The sequence below is a fragment of the Dermacentor silvarum genome, chromosome 11 (assembly GCF_013339745.2).
Source record: "Dermacentor silvarum isolate Dsil-2018 chromosome 11, BIME_Dsil_1.4, whole genome shotgun sequence".
In the NCBI taxonomy this organism is placed as follows: domain Eukaryota; kingdom Metazoa; phylum Arthropoda; class Arachnida; order Ixodida; family Ixodidae; genus Dermacentor; species Dermacentor silvarum.
Window position 1 is genome coordinate 77,062,635 of NC_051164.1, and position 13,918 is coordinate 77,076,552.

At 52.1% G+C, this 13,918-nt stretch overlaps 1 protein-coding gene across 1 annotated transcript; it reads right to left on the minus strand.

The window, feature by feature from the left end:
* Positions 1–11,750: 11,750 nt before the first annotated feature.
* Positions 11,751–13,355, minus strand: LOC119432690 (uncharacterized). The gene has a single exon (XM_037699846.1). It carries the CDS (start codon positions 13,353–13,355, stop codon positions 11,751–11,753), a length of 1,605 nt encoding a protein of 534 aa, XP_037555774.1.
* Between the last annotated feature and the right edge of the window lie 563 nt (positions 13,356–13,918).

Below are 13,918 nucleotides of genomic sequence, written 5' to 3' on the forward strand. Positions count from 1 at the left end.
TCGCTGTTCAGCCCCTATGTCTTTCAAGGCGGAAATCGAGAGAACGCAGATCAGGTGCGGCATCCACTAAATCATTCGGTGCATCGATAGGGTGACGAGACAGGCAGTCGGCGTCCTGATGTAAACGACCCGACTTGTAGACTACAGTGTATGTGTATTCCTGAAGGCGTAGGGCCCAGCGACCGAGGCGTCCGGGGAGATCCTTGAGGGAAGAAAGCCAACAAAGGGCGTAGTGATCGGTTATAACCGTAAATGGTCGACCATATATGTAAGGTCGGAACTTGCCCACAGCCCAAACGAGGGCGAGACATTCCCGCTCAGTAATCGAATAATTGCGCTCAGACGGGGAGAGGAGGCGGCTGGCGTAGGCGATAACGCGGTTGTGCCCACGTTGGCGTTGGGCTAAAATTGCGCCGATGCCGTATCCACTGGCGTCAGTGCGAATTTCTGTCGCAGCAGAGGCGTCAAAATGGGCGAGAACAGGTGGTGTGGTGAGTAGCGTGATGAGGCGCGAGAAAGAAGTCGCTTGTTCAGAGCCCCAGCAGAAAGGAACGTCTTTCTTGAGGAGGTCAGTCAGGGGACGAGCCACATGCGCGAAATTTTGCACAAACCGGCGGAAGTAAGAACAAAGACCGATAAAGCTGCGAACATCTTTGGCAGAGGTCGGTACAGGGAAATTCTGCACTGCACGAACTTTAGCGGGATCGGGGCGAATGCCTGACGAATCGACGAGATGTCCGAGCATGGTTATTTGGCGGTGACCGAAGTGGCACTTGGACGAGTTGAGCTGCAGGCCAGCGGCGCGAAAAACGGAAAGCACAGATGAAAGTCGTTCAAGATGGGCCGCAAAAGTTGGAGAGAATACGATGACGTCATCCAAGTAACACAAGCAGATGGACCATTTCAATTCCACGCAAGAGCATGTCCATCATACGTTCAAAGGTCGCCGGGGCATTGCACAAGCCGAAAGGCATTACCCTAAACTGATAGAGGCCGTCAGGTGTAACGAATGCGGTCTTCTCACGGTCCATTTCATCCACGACAATTTGCCAATATCCGGAGCGAAGGTCTATTGATGAAAAATAAGTGGCATCGTGAAGACAGTCCAGAGCATCGTCGATCTGTGGAAGCGGGTAGACATCTTTCTTGGTGATCTGGTTTAGATGACGATAGTACACGCAGAATCGCCAGCTGTTGTCCTTCTTTTGACGAGCACAACAGGGGAAGCCCACGGACTGGAAGAGTGTTCAATAATCCCTTTGGCAAGCATTTTGTCAACTTCGCTCTGGATAACTTGTCGCTCAGAGGGCGACACCCGGTATGGGCGTCGGCGAACAGGTGCCGCATGGCCGGTATTTATACGATGCTTAACAACCGTAGTTTGACCCAAAGAGCGATCGTTCAGGATCGAAAATGTCGGCGAAGGACTCGAGGAGGTCATGGAGCTCTGCGGCGCATTGGGGGTCGAGGTCCGGCGCAATCATCTTTGCAATGTCGTCGGCCGGGGCAGATGCAGAAGGCGCAGAACGAGCACTGGTCGAAGATGTCGCAACAGATAGAGCTGAAATATAGCACTCGCGGGACTGGTGACAACGTGGCAAGTGACATCCCTCGAGGAAGTACCTGAGGGCACTGGCCGAAATTGAGGATGGGAAGACAGGTCTGATTGGCCGCTACAGAAATGACGGTGTGTGGGAAGGAGACATTGTGGGAAAGCAGAACTGAAGTCGCGGGAGCGAGGACATAGTCTCCGTCTGGAACAGGTGGAGAGGCGAAAACGGTGATGCAGGTTGCTCCTCGGGGAAGAAGACGAATAAAATCCGCGGAACAAAGCTGAGTTGGGGCTTGAGCAGGAGGGTCAGTGGAAAGGGGTAGGTCACGTTGGACAACACCGGCTGAACAGTCAATCAGAGCAGAATGGGTGGTCAAAAAGTCGAGGCCGAGGATCACATCGTGGGAGCAGCGTTCGAGCACACTAAACAAAACGGACGTGTGGCGTCCGGCGACACTGACACGTGCAGCACACATTCCGAGCACTACCGGAGTTCCACCGTCGGCGACCTGTAGCAGTCGAGTCGGAGCAGGAGTAAGGACTTTCTTCAGGCGCGTTCGAAGGTCAGCACTCATGATGGAAACTTGCGCTCCAGTGTCGATGAGTGCTGTAACAGGCAAACCATCCACATCCACGTCCAAAAGGTTCCGATCAGTAGGCAGGGTCAACAGAGGAATTTCAGGCCGGGGTGCTAGAGCAGCGTCACCTCCCGGAGCTGCCCCAGTCAGTTTCCCGTCGGAGAGCGGCGACGGTAAGCAGGGGACGGGGAACGACGCAGCTGGGGTGAACGGGAGCGGCTACTGTGCGGTGATGATGAGCGTTTAGTCGCACTGACTCGAGCGTTGTCAGGTGCATCTTCGAACTCGGTGGGGGGCGCAGGCGGGCGAGGATTCAGTGGGGAGCGGCGGTAGCCGGGAAAGCTTGGTCGAGAGAGGCCGGCCAGGAACTTCGGAAAATGGGAGAGATGTGGCCCACACGTCCACAATAGAAGCAGATGGGTCGATCATCATGTGTGCGCTATTCGGCCGGGTTGCGATAGCTCGGGTAAGGACCGCTCTGGTTCCGGTAAACAGGGGCAGAGGCAGCAGACGAAGCGAAGTCAGGACGGTTGGAGGAGCAGATGGATTGCAGACCCACATTGGAAATTTCTTGGCGAACGACCGACTGAATGAGGGACACGAGCGGCCGGGAATCGTCAAAGCACTGCGTCACTTGTGTGGCAGGAGACGCTGCTTCAATTTCTCGCCGGACTATACGTACGACGTTCTCGGAGGGAGTGGGCTCACGCGGAAGACAAAGGTATTCACACGTCGATGAAGCAGCGGTGTTGGGTAGGCGCGTGAACTGCTGAACTATGCGGCAGGCTTTTCGCTTCTTCAAAGCGGCGACATTCGTTAATGATCTCATTGACTGTTGTGATGTTCTTACACACGAGAAGGTTAAACGCGTCGTCCGCTATGCCTTTTAAAACGTGACTGACCTTGTCTGCCTCTGTCATGTTCTTATCCACCTTGCGGCAAAGAGCCAAGACGTCCTGGATGTACGCCACGTAAGATTCAGTGGACGTCTGTGCACGGGTCCCAAGGTCCTTCTGAGCAGCACGTTGGCGGTCGATGGACTTGCTGAACAAATCACGAAGCTTCTGTTTGCATTGCTCACAACTGGTAATCTCTTCTTCATGCGTCTCGAACCAGACTCATGTCGTTTTTTTTTTTTTTTTTTGAGGTAGTATATTACGTTGACCAGCATAAGCGTGTTATCCCACCTGTTGCTGGCGCAGACCCGTTCGTAATTTGCCAACCAGTCATCGACGTCAACGTTGTCAATCCCAGAAAACATGCAAGGGTCGCGGGGCTGGGTTAGGATGACCGTCGGTGGCGTCGACGGGGCCGCGGTTGAAGACTCCCCTTCGGGTGACATGGCAGCCAGGTTACGTCCGCTGCGGAGCTGCGTCTTGCGCAAGTGAGTACCCCGCACCTCCACCAATAATGTTACGGGAAGGAAGAAGCGTACTGGTTTTACAGATGGGTTTTAATGGCTGCGCAGAGAAGCGAAAACCCAGAATCTTTTTTGTCGTCTCCCAGGGCACCAACCATGTCCTCTTCTTTCCACCTTACGCACTGTGACAATATGATGACCAGTCTGTGAATAGTTAGAAAAAAATGTCGCAGTTTCGTCCGAAAGGCGAAGCATCAATTGCGGTGGCAAATTAGTAGAGAGCTATACGGAGCAAGGATAATAGTTTTATCGGCTCCATAAACTGGGACACATTCGCTTACTAACTGAATTAACAAGCACGGTGTCCGCGCGCACAAGCAAACATGAATTGATCACACTTGATGACCGCAGACAACCGCTGTCAAAACGCTGGCGTGAGCAAGCGCGCCAGCAGAAGCGAGCGAAAGTTCGTGCCCTCTATCGGTTAGACGAAAACTGAGCGGCGAAAGCACAGCGCCTACAAAGGTACGAGCCGTGTGGAGATCGCTTTCAAGATACGGAGCGCGCGACCACGCGCGACCGCCCGTAGCCGCGCAAAGTACAAGTACACAGTTGCTGGCAGAGTAGAAGCCGCACCCCTCCCTCCCGCGCTGCCTCCCCACTTTCCTCCTTTCGCGTGGGAGATTGAGTCGCCAGTTCCCTTTGCGCCCGGTCGCAAGATAGGCATTTGGTGCCGCAGCTAAACGTCACCTCCCCTCCATCCCTCCTATCCCCCCACGGCCTTTCGCACTACGGAAGACTTCGTGTTTGCTCTCCGCCGTACGTTCACGAGCTTTCACTCGCACATTCAGCATACGGCGCGCGACGATGATTTTATCGCGCTTGGACTTTATACAAAACCTCACGGCAACGGCGACGACGACGGCAGGAATCCGCTTGGATCGTCCATATCGTTGCTATCGCAATAAATGTATTTCAGGACCCCTTGAACATGAAAGGTCCACACCTATTCCGAAGATAGGCTACTTCGTTTCCAAGCAAAGCCACGTATACCACCGCTTGCCCACAACCTAGCTCTTGCATTTCGGCTGCCTCCAATAGTTCCCGTTGAGTTTTCTTTCTTCTTTTTTTTAATCGCCCGTAGGGAAGGTTGCGATCTTCGACTACCATAGTGGGCCGCGATGCGTGCCCTGATAACCGTCATGAGTCACGTAGAGCTGTAGGTTAGCGGCCGCCGTGGAAGTGTCATGCTGAAGTTGTCGGGAAGTAGTGATCTTGAAGGAACAACTGGCGTATGGTTCCGGCTAAAAAAAAGAAGAAAGAACTAGAATGAAATTAATAAGAAGAACGTCAGTCGTCTAAGTATTATGTGGAAGATTGTGTAGACATCCTACCTTCGTTGTCATATGTTGATGGAGGGTTAGTAATCAGGAATGTCTGTCAAATTGTCGGCATAGAAACATTTCAAAGGAATAATGTTGTGCGCAACAAAGCTGCGTTGAAATTTCCCACAACAGCGCAAAACCAAACAGGACATTGCGTACCAACCTGCGTACAAAACGATCACGTCAGTCGTCTGGAATACCCGCAAAATTCCATGCCGGAATCGTGTAATCGTCGTCAGGAGGGGCTGCGAAAGCTCGAAATGCGCAATCATTGAATAGGCCAGAATTAGGCCGATCGCTATGGAGAAGTCATGCCAGAGTTATTTTAGATGTCCGAGGCTCACGACGTCTCCGCAGGATAAACGAACCGCGGTGGCGTCACTGTTGCCAGACAGCACTCGAGCTCCTCAATGCGTCTTCTAACTATACGCGGAGGCGACATGATGAGGAAGCCAGCAGCGGCGTGACATGCAAACGCAGCTCCTCGACGGTATAGGTAGCTTGCACCTGCCTCACGGCCAGGAATTCTGGGATACCGATCCGCCATTACGGAGGCCCACCCGCAGCTCGGCTGGCTCGGCAGTGAAAGAGCGCTATTGTCGGATACAACTTAAGCCCCGCTCACATCCTCATAACCGCCAGCTACTGTTCCCCCGCGAGGCTGCAAGGAGTTCGCGCTTCAAACCTTTCCTCTTACCTAAATAAGGCGGTAACTACAGCAATAAAACTTTAAGCGCATAATTTTACACGTTTTCGCTCGTCTCTCATAGTGGAACGTCCAAGTACGACAAGTACAGTCGTATCAAGTACGACGCCGTTTTGAAAAGGTCGAAAGACGACGATTTTGTTTGCTTATGTGAGTGGCTGGCGGAGTAACACAACCCCACGCGGCTCATGTGCCTTTGTTGCCAACTGCTGTTTTTCTAAGTTTATCCTACTATAGTGTGTTTGCCAACCTACACGCAGTAAGGGTTAAAGCAGACCAGTTCAGGCTGGTGCTCGCAAACAAATATGCAGCTTTAGAAAAGGAAGATAAAGACAACACAGAGGTAATTAATGAAACCGTAACTAGGCTGATTTCAGAAGCAGCACTTGAAGTGGGAGGTAAGGCTCCAAGGCAACCAGTAGGTAAGCTCTCCCAAGTAGCAAGGGAGCTAATAAAAATCGACAAAGCATGAAAGTGTCAAACTCGTGAGATCAGATAGAATTCGCTGAACTGTAAAAACTGATCAACTAGAAGAAAGTAAGGAATATTCGAAATTATAATGTGGGAAAGATTGAGGAAGCCGTAAAATGTGGACGCAGCATGAAATCAGTGAGAAGAAAACTTGGCATAGGACAATGCAAGATGTATGCACTGAAAGATAAGCAGGGTATTATTATCAGCAATGTCGATTACATAGTAAAAACAGTGGAATAATTCTATACTGACCTGTACAGTCCCCAGAGCAGCCAAGCTACTTTCATTCGAAGTAGTGATGAACAGGATACAGAGGCTCCTTCTATAACTAGCGATGAAGTTAGAGGGGCCTTGCAAGACATGACCAGGGGAAAAGCTGCTGGAGATGATGGAATAACAATCGAATTAATCCGATGGAGGAGATATCATGCTTGAAAAGCTTGCGGCCCTTTACACGCAGTGCTTCACAACTTCAAGTGTACCGGATAGCTGGAAGAATACGAACATTATACTAATCCACAAGAAGGGAGACGTTAAAGAATTGATGAATTATATACACAGTAGCTTGCTTTCAGTATTCTATAAAGTATTCACTAAAATAATTTTCAATAGAATCAGGGCTACACTTCAGTCAACGAAGAGAGCAGGCTGGCTTCAGGAAGGGATATTCTACGATGAATCGTATCCATGTCATCAATCAGGTAATCGAGAAATCTGCGGAGTACATTCAACCTCTCTATATGGCTTTCATAGATTATGAAAAGGCATTTGATTCAGTAGAGATACCAGCAGTCATGGAGGCATTGCGTAATCAAGGAGTACAGGAGGCATACATGAATATCTTGGCACATATCTATCAAGATTCCACTGCTACTTTGGTTCTCCACAAGAAAAGTAGAAAGTTACCTATCAAGAAAGGGCTCAGGCAAGGAGATACAATCTCTCCAATGCTATTCACTGCATGCTTATAAGAAGTATTCAAGCTCTTGGACTGGGAAGGCTTAGGAGTGAGGATCAATAGGAAATATCTCAGAAACCTTCGGTTTGCAGATGACATTGTCCTGTTCAGCAACAATAGGGACGAATTACAAGAAATGATTAAGGACTTTAACCGAGAAAGTATAAGAGTGGGGTTGAAGATGAATATGCAGAAGACAAAGATAATGTTCAATAGCCTCGCAAGGGAACAAGAATTCAGGATCGCCAGTCAGCCTCTAGAGTCCGTAAAGGACTACGTACGTTTATCTAGATCAATTACTCACAGGGGACCCTGATCAAGAGAAGAAAATTTACAGAAGACTAAAATTGGGTAGGAGTGCATACGGTAGGCATTACCAAATCCTGACTGGGAGCTTACCGCTGTCGTTGAAAAGAAAAGTGTACAATCATTGCATTCTACCGGTGCTAACATATGTGGAAGAATCTTCGAGGTTAACAAAGAAGTTCGAGGACAAGTTAAGGACCGCACAAACAGCGATGTAACGAAAAAAATGTCACAGTTTCGCCCTAAGGGTGAAGCAATGAATGCGATAGCAACACAGCAATGTCATACGAAGTAAGGTGAGCGGCTTTGGTAGCAATATGAATTGTAGTAAACATGAGCTGATTAAGTAAGCAGGTGCGCTACGCCGTAAGTGGACCGACATGATGAGAGACGCGATGACCACGAGAAGGCGCGTGTGAAACGGTGGTGTTGATGAGAAGCGCTTCCCGTGGGCAGCGCGTGTGAAGGGACACACCTGTAGCGCTGCACTGCCGACCCGGGCAGCATTGCATGTGTAGCGTGCGTTGGAAAATGTGGCCCGACTAATTACTAACCGATGAACAAGCGTGGTGTGAGCGCGCACAAACAAACATGAATAGATCACGCTGAATGACTGCAGACGACGACTGTCAAAACGCTGGCAGCAAGCGCATACGCCGCAGCAGCGGGCGAAGGTACGTGCGGTCTATCGCTTCAACGGAAACTGAGCGGCGAATGCACGGCGCATAAAGGTCAGAGCCGTGTGGAGATAAGCGACGGTGCGAGCGAGCGACGAGCGCGGTTGTTGGCAGAGTAGAAGTGCCCCCACCCCGCTCCCTCCGGCGCTGGCTTCCCGCTTCCTTGCTTGCGCGTGGGAGATTGAGTGCGTTCGCCCTCCGTGATAGCGCGCGTCCCCGCACGCTTCCGCTCGGGCATACGGCGCGCGGCGAAGATTTCATCTATAGGGAACCTCACGGCGACGGCGACGGCGACGCCGATGGCAGAAATCCGGTTGAAGTGTCCATATAATTGCTATCGCAATAAAATCTTAGGACTAACGTTAAGAGACAGGAAGAGATCAGTGTGTGTTAAATACGCTTTTCGGAGATAGAGGGAAACTGGAACAGCGGTTACTTTAACGAAAACAACATTTATTTAGGTAAAAGTAAGACGGGGAGACTGGAATGCGGCGTCTCGCTCGGTGCGTAGCCGTCCCTCTTCTGCCCTTCTTTCCCGCGCACACCCACGCGCACAGGAGGGGGGTTCACTCCGGGCACTCCGGGTTCAAGTTACACGGCCGCCGAAACCGCCGGCCGGCCCCACTCGCACGGAACTGGCGCCATCTATGAGCGCCACGCACACCAGAAGCGCACACACTCGGCCGTCCTGCAACTACCGACCGTCCCGGTCGGAATCACTGTCGGAACCTTCGGAGTCGATCTCGTCCTGGCCCCAACGCTTTAGCTTGTCCACTGGTGCGATGCTGCTGTATGCTTTCCTCCCGTGCCGTGCATTGGGCAGCGTTCCGATGCGATATCGGTCGTTGGGAAGTTTTTCCGTAATGATGTACGGCCCTTTGTATTTTTCCTTGAGTTTTCTTGACTCGCCACACGCTGTCGGCTCTCGCTCAACCAAAACTACATCTCCCGGCTCGTAAGTCGGCGCTCCCGAACGCTTCTTGTTATACCTTGCCTGCTGTTTCATTTGATCTTCGCGAATTCTCTCTGCCGCAGATGTACGCTTGGCCTCTATTTCGCGGTCAAATTCCTCGGCAAGAGCGTCATCCACGCAGTCGCCGTTGATGTTTCGTGGCTTAAAGTTGAACAGCAGCCCAAACGGTGTGGTCTTCGTAGCTTGGTGAAGCGTATTGTTGATTCCCCACTGCACCTGAGGTAAAGTCATGTCCCAGTCTTTGCCGTCCGTGTTCTTCGTCAAGCATGCGACCGCTGGGGTAATCATGCGATTGTATCGCTCGACTTGACCATTAGCTCGTGGTGTCGCAGTGGCGTTTTTCACGTGCTTGATGCTGAAGGATTCACAGGTTGCCTTGAATTTGGCGCTCGTGAAGGCAGTCCCGCGATCGGTGATCACCATGGTTGGTGGCCCAAAAATGCTAGCCACATCGCGAAGAAACTGGGCGGCCGGTCCTGCTGATGTGTTCCGGACTGCTCGTAGTAGCACAAACTTCGTGAAGCCGTCAACGGCCACCAGTATGTAGGCGTTGCCGCATTTACTTCTCACGAACGGACCGAGGTGATCGATGTGGATGGCGTGAAAGGGCTTGCCGCCTTTGTCAATACTGTGCAGCTTGCCCGGTCTCTTTCCAGCGGGAATCTTGTGAAAGAGACATTCGATGCACGCGGCGATATATCGTCTGACATAGCGCTTCATGCCTGGAAACCAGTACGTTTCCTTCAATTTCGACATTGTTTTGTCCACAGCAAAATGTCCGATGTCGTCGTGGCAAGCTTTCACCACGCGCCAGCGCGCGTGCCTTGGCACCACCCAAAGAAGTCGTGGCGCCGAATCGCCCTCATTCACCTTTCTGAACACCTTGCCGTTGCTGAGATGGTATTCGCTTTGAACGCGCCGGTCTTCGTTGGACAGGTGCTGCTTTCTGCTCAGTCGCTCCTTTAGTAGTTGAATGTCGGTATAGTTCTGTTGAGCAATCGCGAGGCAGTCGTCGATCTCAATGCATGTTGCGAGGACGTGAAGGCCACCGACAACCTCTGTTTCCTCGGGAGGGTCGTATGGTGAGCGACTCAGCGCGTCAACGTGCGCCATCGTTGTTCCCTTCCGATACTCGATATCGAAGGCGAACTCTTGAAGACGGAGCCACCATCTGCCGATTCGTGGCAGGAGATCCCTCTTGCTCAACGTTGCTCGCACGGCATTGCAATCTGTGACTACCGTGAATTTCAGTCCGATCAAATACGTCCGAAACTTTTCCAGGGCCCACACAACTGCTAACGTTTCTAGCTCGTAGGAGTGGTACCTTTCTTCGCATTCTGTCGTTCGTCGGCTAGCGTAAACAACAGGATGAAACTCTCCGCTCGCTTGTTCTTGCAGCAGTATTGCTCCGAGCCCATCCTTACTGGCATCCGTATGGACTTCAGTTTTCGCTTCGAACGAAAAATGGGCCAAGACAGGCTTCTGAACCAACCGTTTCTTGAGCTCGACGAATGCGGCGTCGTGCTGCGTGGTCCATACCCAGGGCTCATCCTTGGCCGTCAACCTGGTCAGAGGTTTTGCAATACTAGCGTAAGCCTGAACAAACTTTCTGAAGTAGCTAGTGAGACCCAAAAATTGACGCAGTTGATGTACGTCAGCGGGCTTTGGAAAATCGGCGACGCAGTGGATTTTGATACTTCCTGGTCTCACGCCTTCCGCAGAAATGTCGTATCCAAGGTAATCCACTCGGTCATAGAAGTAGCACTTGCTCAATCGCAAGGTCAGTCCCGCTCCACGGAGAACATCCAAGATCATTCGCAGTGACTGGAGCCCTTCTTCCACAGTTATCGTCGGTAGCAAGATGTCATCCATGTATGCAAGTGCCACTGTGTATCGCAGTGGACCAAGAACGGCGTTGATCATTCTCTGAAATACTGCCGGGCCGTTGGCCAAACCAAATGGCATATGGGTGAATTCGTAATGTCCGTCGGGTGTGATGAACGCAGTCTTGTGTCGGGACTCCTTTGCAATAGGAATCTGATAATAGCCCGATGCGAGGTCGAGACTCGTGAAAAGACATTTTCCTCGCAGACGGTCGAGCTGATCATCAATTAACGGCAGTGGGTATCGGTCCTTTTTCGTCACTCGGTTGAGCGCACGGTAGTCCACGCAAAGCCGTCGCTCTCCTGTCTTTTTCCGCACCAGGAGGATAGGACTCGCATAGTCTGAATTTGAGTCAACGACGATGCCCGCTTGCTTTAGCTCTTCGATGACCACCTTCGTGTGCTCTCTATCCGCAAAGGAAAGCCGATACGGGCGAAACCTTACAGGTTCATCAGTCGTTACCTCAATCTTCATTTCCGCTACATTCGTGTGGCCAAATCTCTGAAACGCTGTCGGCAAAACAGTCGCGATACTCGTCGATGAGTTGACCGAGTTTCGAGCCTTAACCGCTGGACAAATAAAGTTTATTCCTATCCTATCCTGACGGTGCTCCGGGGTGACGCTTGAGCCCGTTTTGAAGTTAACGTTCGCCACTGGACGTGGTTGAGTGGCACTGCAGCTTGGCCCCTCGTTCCGCATTGGCTGTTCGTCGAGGTAGCAGATTTCCGCTCGCGCTACCCGCTCGTGTGCTTTGATGCTGAGTTCGTGATGTGATACGTTCATGACGGGAATGCATGCTTCGTTCGCCTCATCGACGTTGACGACGCAACGCGGAATACAATGTTCGCGCCCCTCTTGGCACCTCAGTTGGGCGTCCACGAATACATCCGCGTTGGGTTAGCCGCCTGTAACGTAGAGCTTAACAAATCCAACGTAATTTGGTGGAACCACTGTGGATTCCCTAGCCCAAAGGCACACTGGGCGTTTCGGAAGATCTGGAATTTCAATGGACTGCAGTGTGTCGTCACTTTCGTCCACGTTCTTCTGTTCCTCAAAGATCCTCAAAGTGTTCCCTCGCCGTACAATTGTAACGTGAGGTTGCTCGGTGAAGGGTTGTCCCACGATGAGAGGTATCGCTTGTGAATCGTTCGGCACGATCAGCACGGGAACGTCAGCTGTTGCTTGATCGACTGTGAGGTTAACGTTTGCCTCCCCGCACGGCGTCACACGCCCTGATCCGTAGCCTCCGATGGTGAGCGGCTTGTCTATCGCAGTGCATTTGACTCCGATTCGGTCTGCATCCTCTCGCCGAATAGTAACGCACTGGCTGCCGAGGTCAACATATGCTCTCACGTCGTGACCGTTAGCTTTAGCAAGCATGAAATATTTTTCGTTGGCCGCGTCCGCTGCACGGATGTCAAGATTTACGACGCTCTGAAAGAGGCGCGGCCCGCTCTCCTTTTCTTTGCAGTTTCGAGCTTCGTGTCCAATTCGGTTGCAAACGCCGCACCTCGCCCTCCGCTGCGGACTCGGGCAGTTGAGAGAGAGATGGCCGTACTTGTTGCAGTTGAAACACCGCGGCCCTCCTTTTTCGTTGGAGAGGGTTTTCCTCCTCGGTTCGGACGGAGAGTTCTGTCGGCTCTCGTTCAAGGTCGTTTCCGGTGCTCGGTTTCCCCTGTTGCCATGACCCGCAAGATTTTGAATTCCGCTCGCCTTCGAATGGTTTGAATCCCGGGAGCTAACGGTTCCGACGCGCTCTTCGAGACGCTTCAGACATCGGAGAAGCTCCTCCGGCGAATCGTACGTGCGAGTACTGATGGCTCTGATGGAGTCCTGATCATTGAGGCCGGTTATAAGATACTCAATGCAAGTTTCTTCGCTGAGGTTACAACGGCGCGCTTTGGCCAACTTGTCATAGTAGTATGATTCGATGGGCTCACCTCGCCTGTAAATACGGTCCTCCATGTCTCGGTGAAGTCGCTGCATTCCCGATGTCGTGGGGAAAGCGCGCTTGAGCTCCACCTTCCACTCAGGCCAGGTTTTGTTGACAGACTGGAGGGAATCGTACCACATCTTCGCCGGTCCATCCAACCTTGCGAGTGCGTTACAAGATGTTAGTCTGTCCGACCAACGGTAGACTTCCGCTAGGTCGTCCACCCGTCGAATGCACGCGTCGACTGTTGGCGAGTCCGATGAAGTAGGGTCAAACAAAGGGACCAGGCGCGACGTCTCTCCCGCGCCCATTACAGGCATGGCCGCTGCCTGTTGCGACTGGAGGTGCACAATCCCGTTGATTGCTTCCCTCACTGCTGCTTGCACGGTGGCTTGAAGGACTGCCGACATGTCAAACATTGGTCCGGGTGTCGAAGTGGTGCCGCTGGTCGATGCGCTGTCGGGCACGCCTCGGCTTGCGCTGCCTTCCCCGCCGTCGGTGCTCCGCCGTTCGCCATTTTCTTCGCTTGTCGGAGCCGTCGAAGATATTCCGTTGCGAGTGACAAGCATGGTAGGGCTCGATGGTTGACTTATTACGTTCTGGACGTACGCTATCCCAGTTCTGAAGTGTTAAATATGCTTTTCGGAGATAGAGGGAAACTGGAACAGCGGTTACTTTAACGAAAACAACATTTATTTAGGTAAAAGTAAGACGGGGAGACTGGAATGCGGCGTCTCGCTCGGTGCGTAGCCGTCCCTCTTCTGCCCTTCTTTCCCGCGCACACCCACGCGCACAGGAGGGGGGTTCACTCCGGGCACTCCGGGTTCAAGTTACACGGCCGCCGAAACCGCCGGCCGGCCCCACTCGCACGGAACTGGCGCCATCTATGAGCACCACGCACACCAGAAGCGCACACATGTGGATCAGAGAACAAACGGGGATAGCCGATATTCTAGTTGACATTAAGCGGAACAAATGGAGCTGGGCAGGCCATGTAATGCGTAGGATGGATAACCGGTGGGCCATTAGGGTTACAGAATGGATACCAAGAGAAGGGAAGCGCAGTCGAGGTCGGCAGAAAACCAGATGGGATGATGAAGTTAGGAAATTTGCAGGTGCAAGTTGGAATACG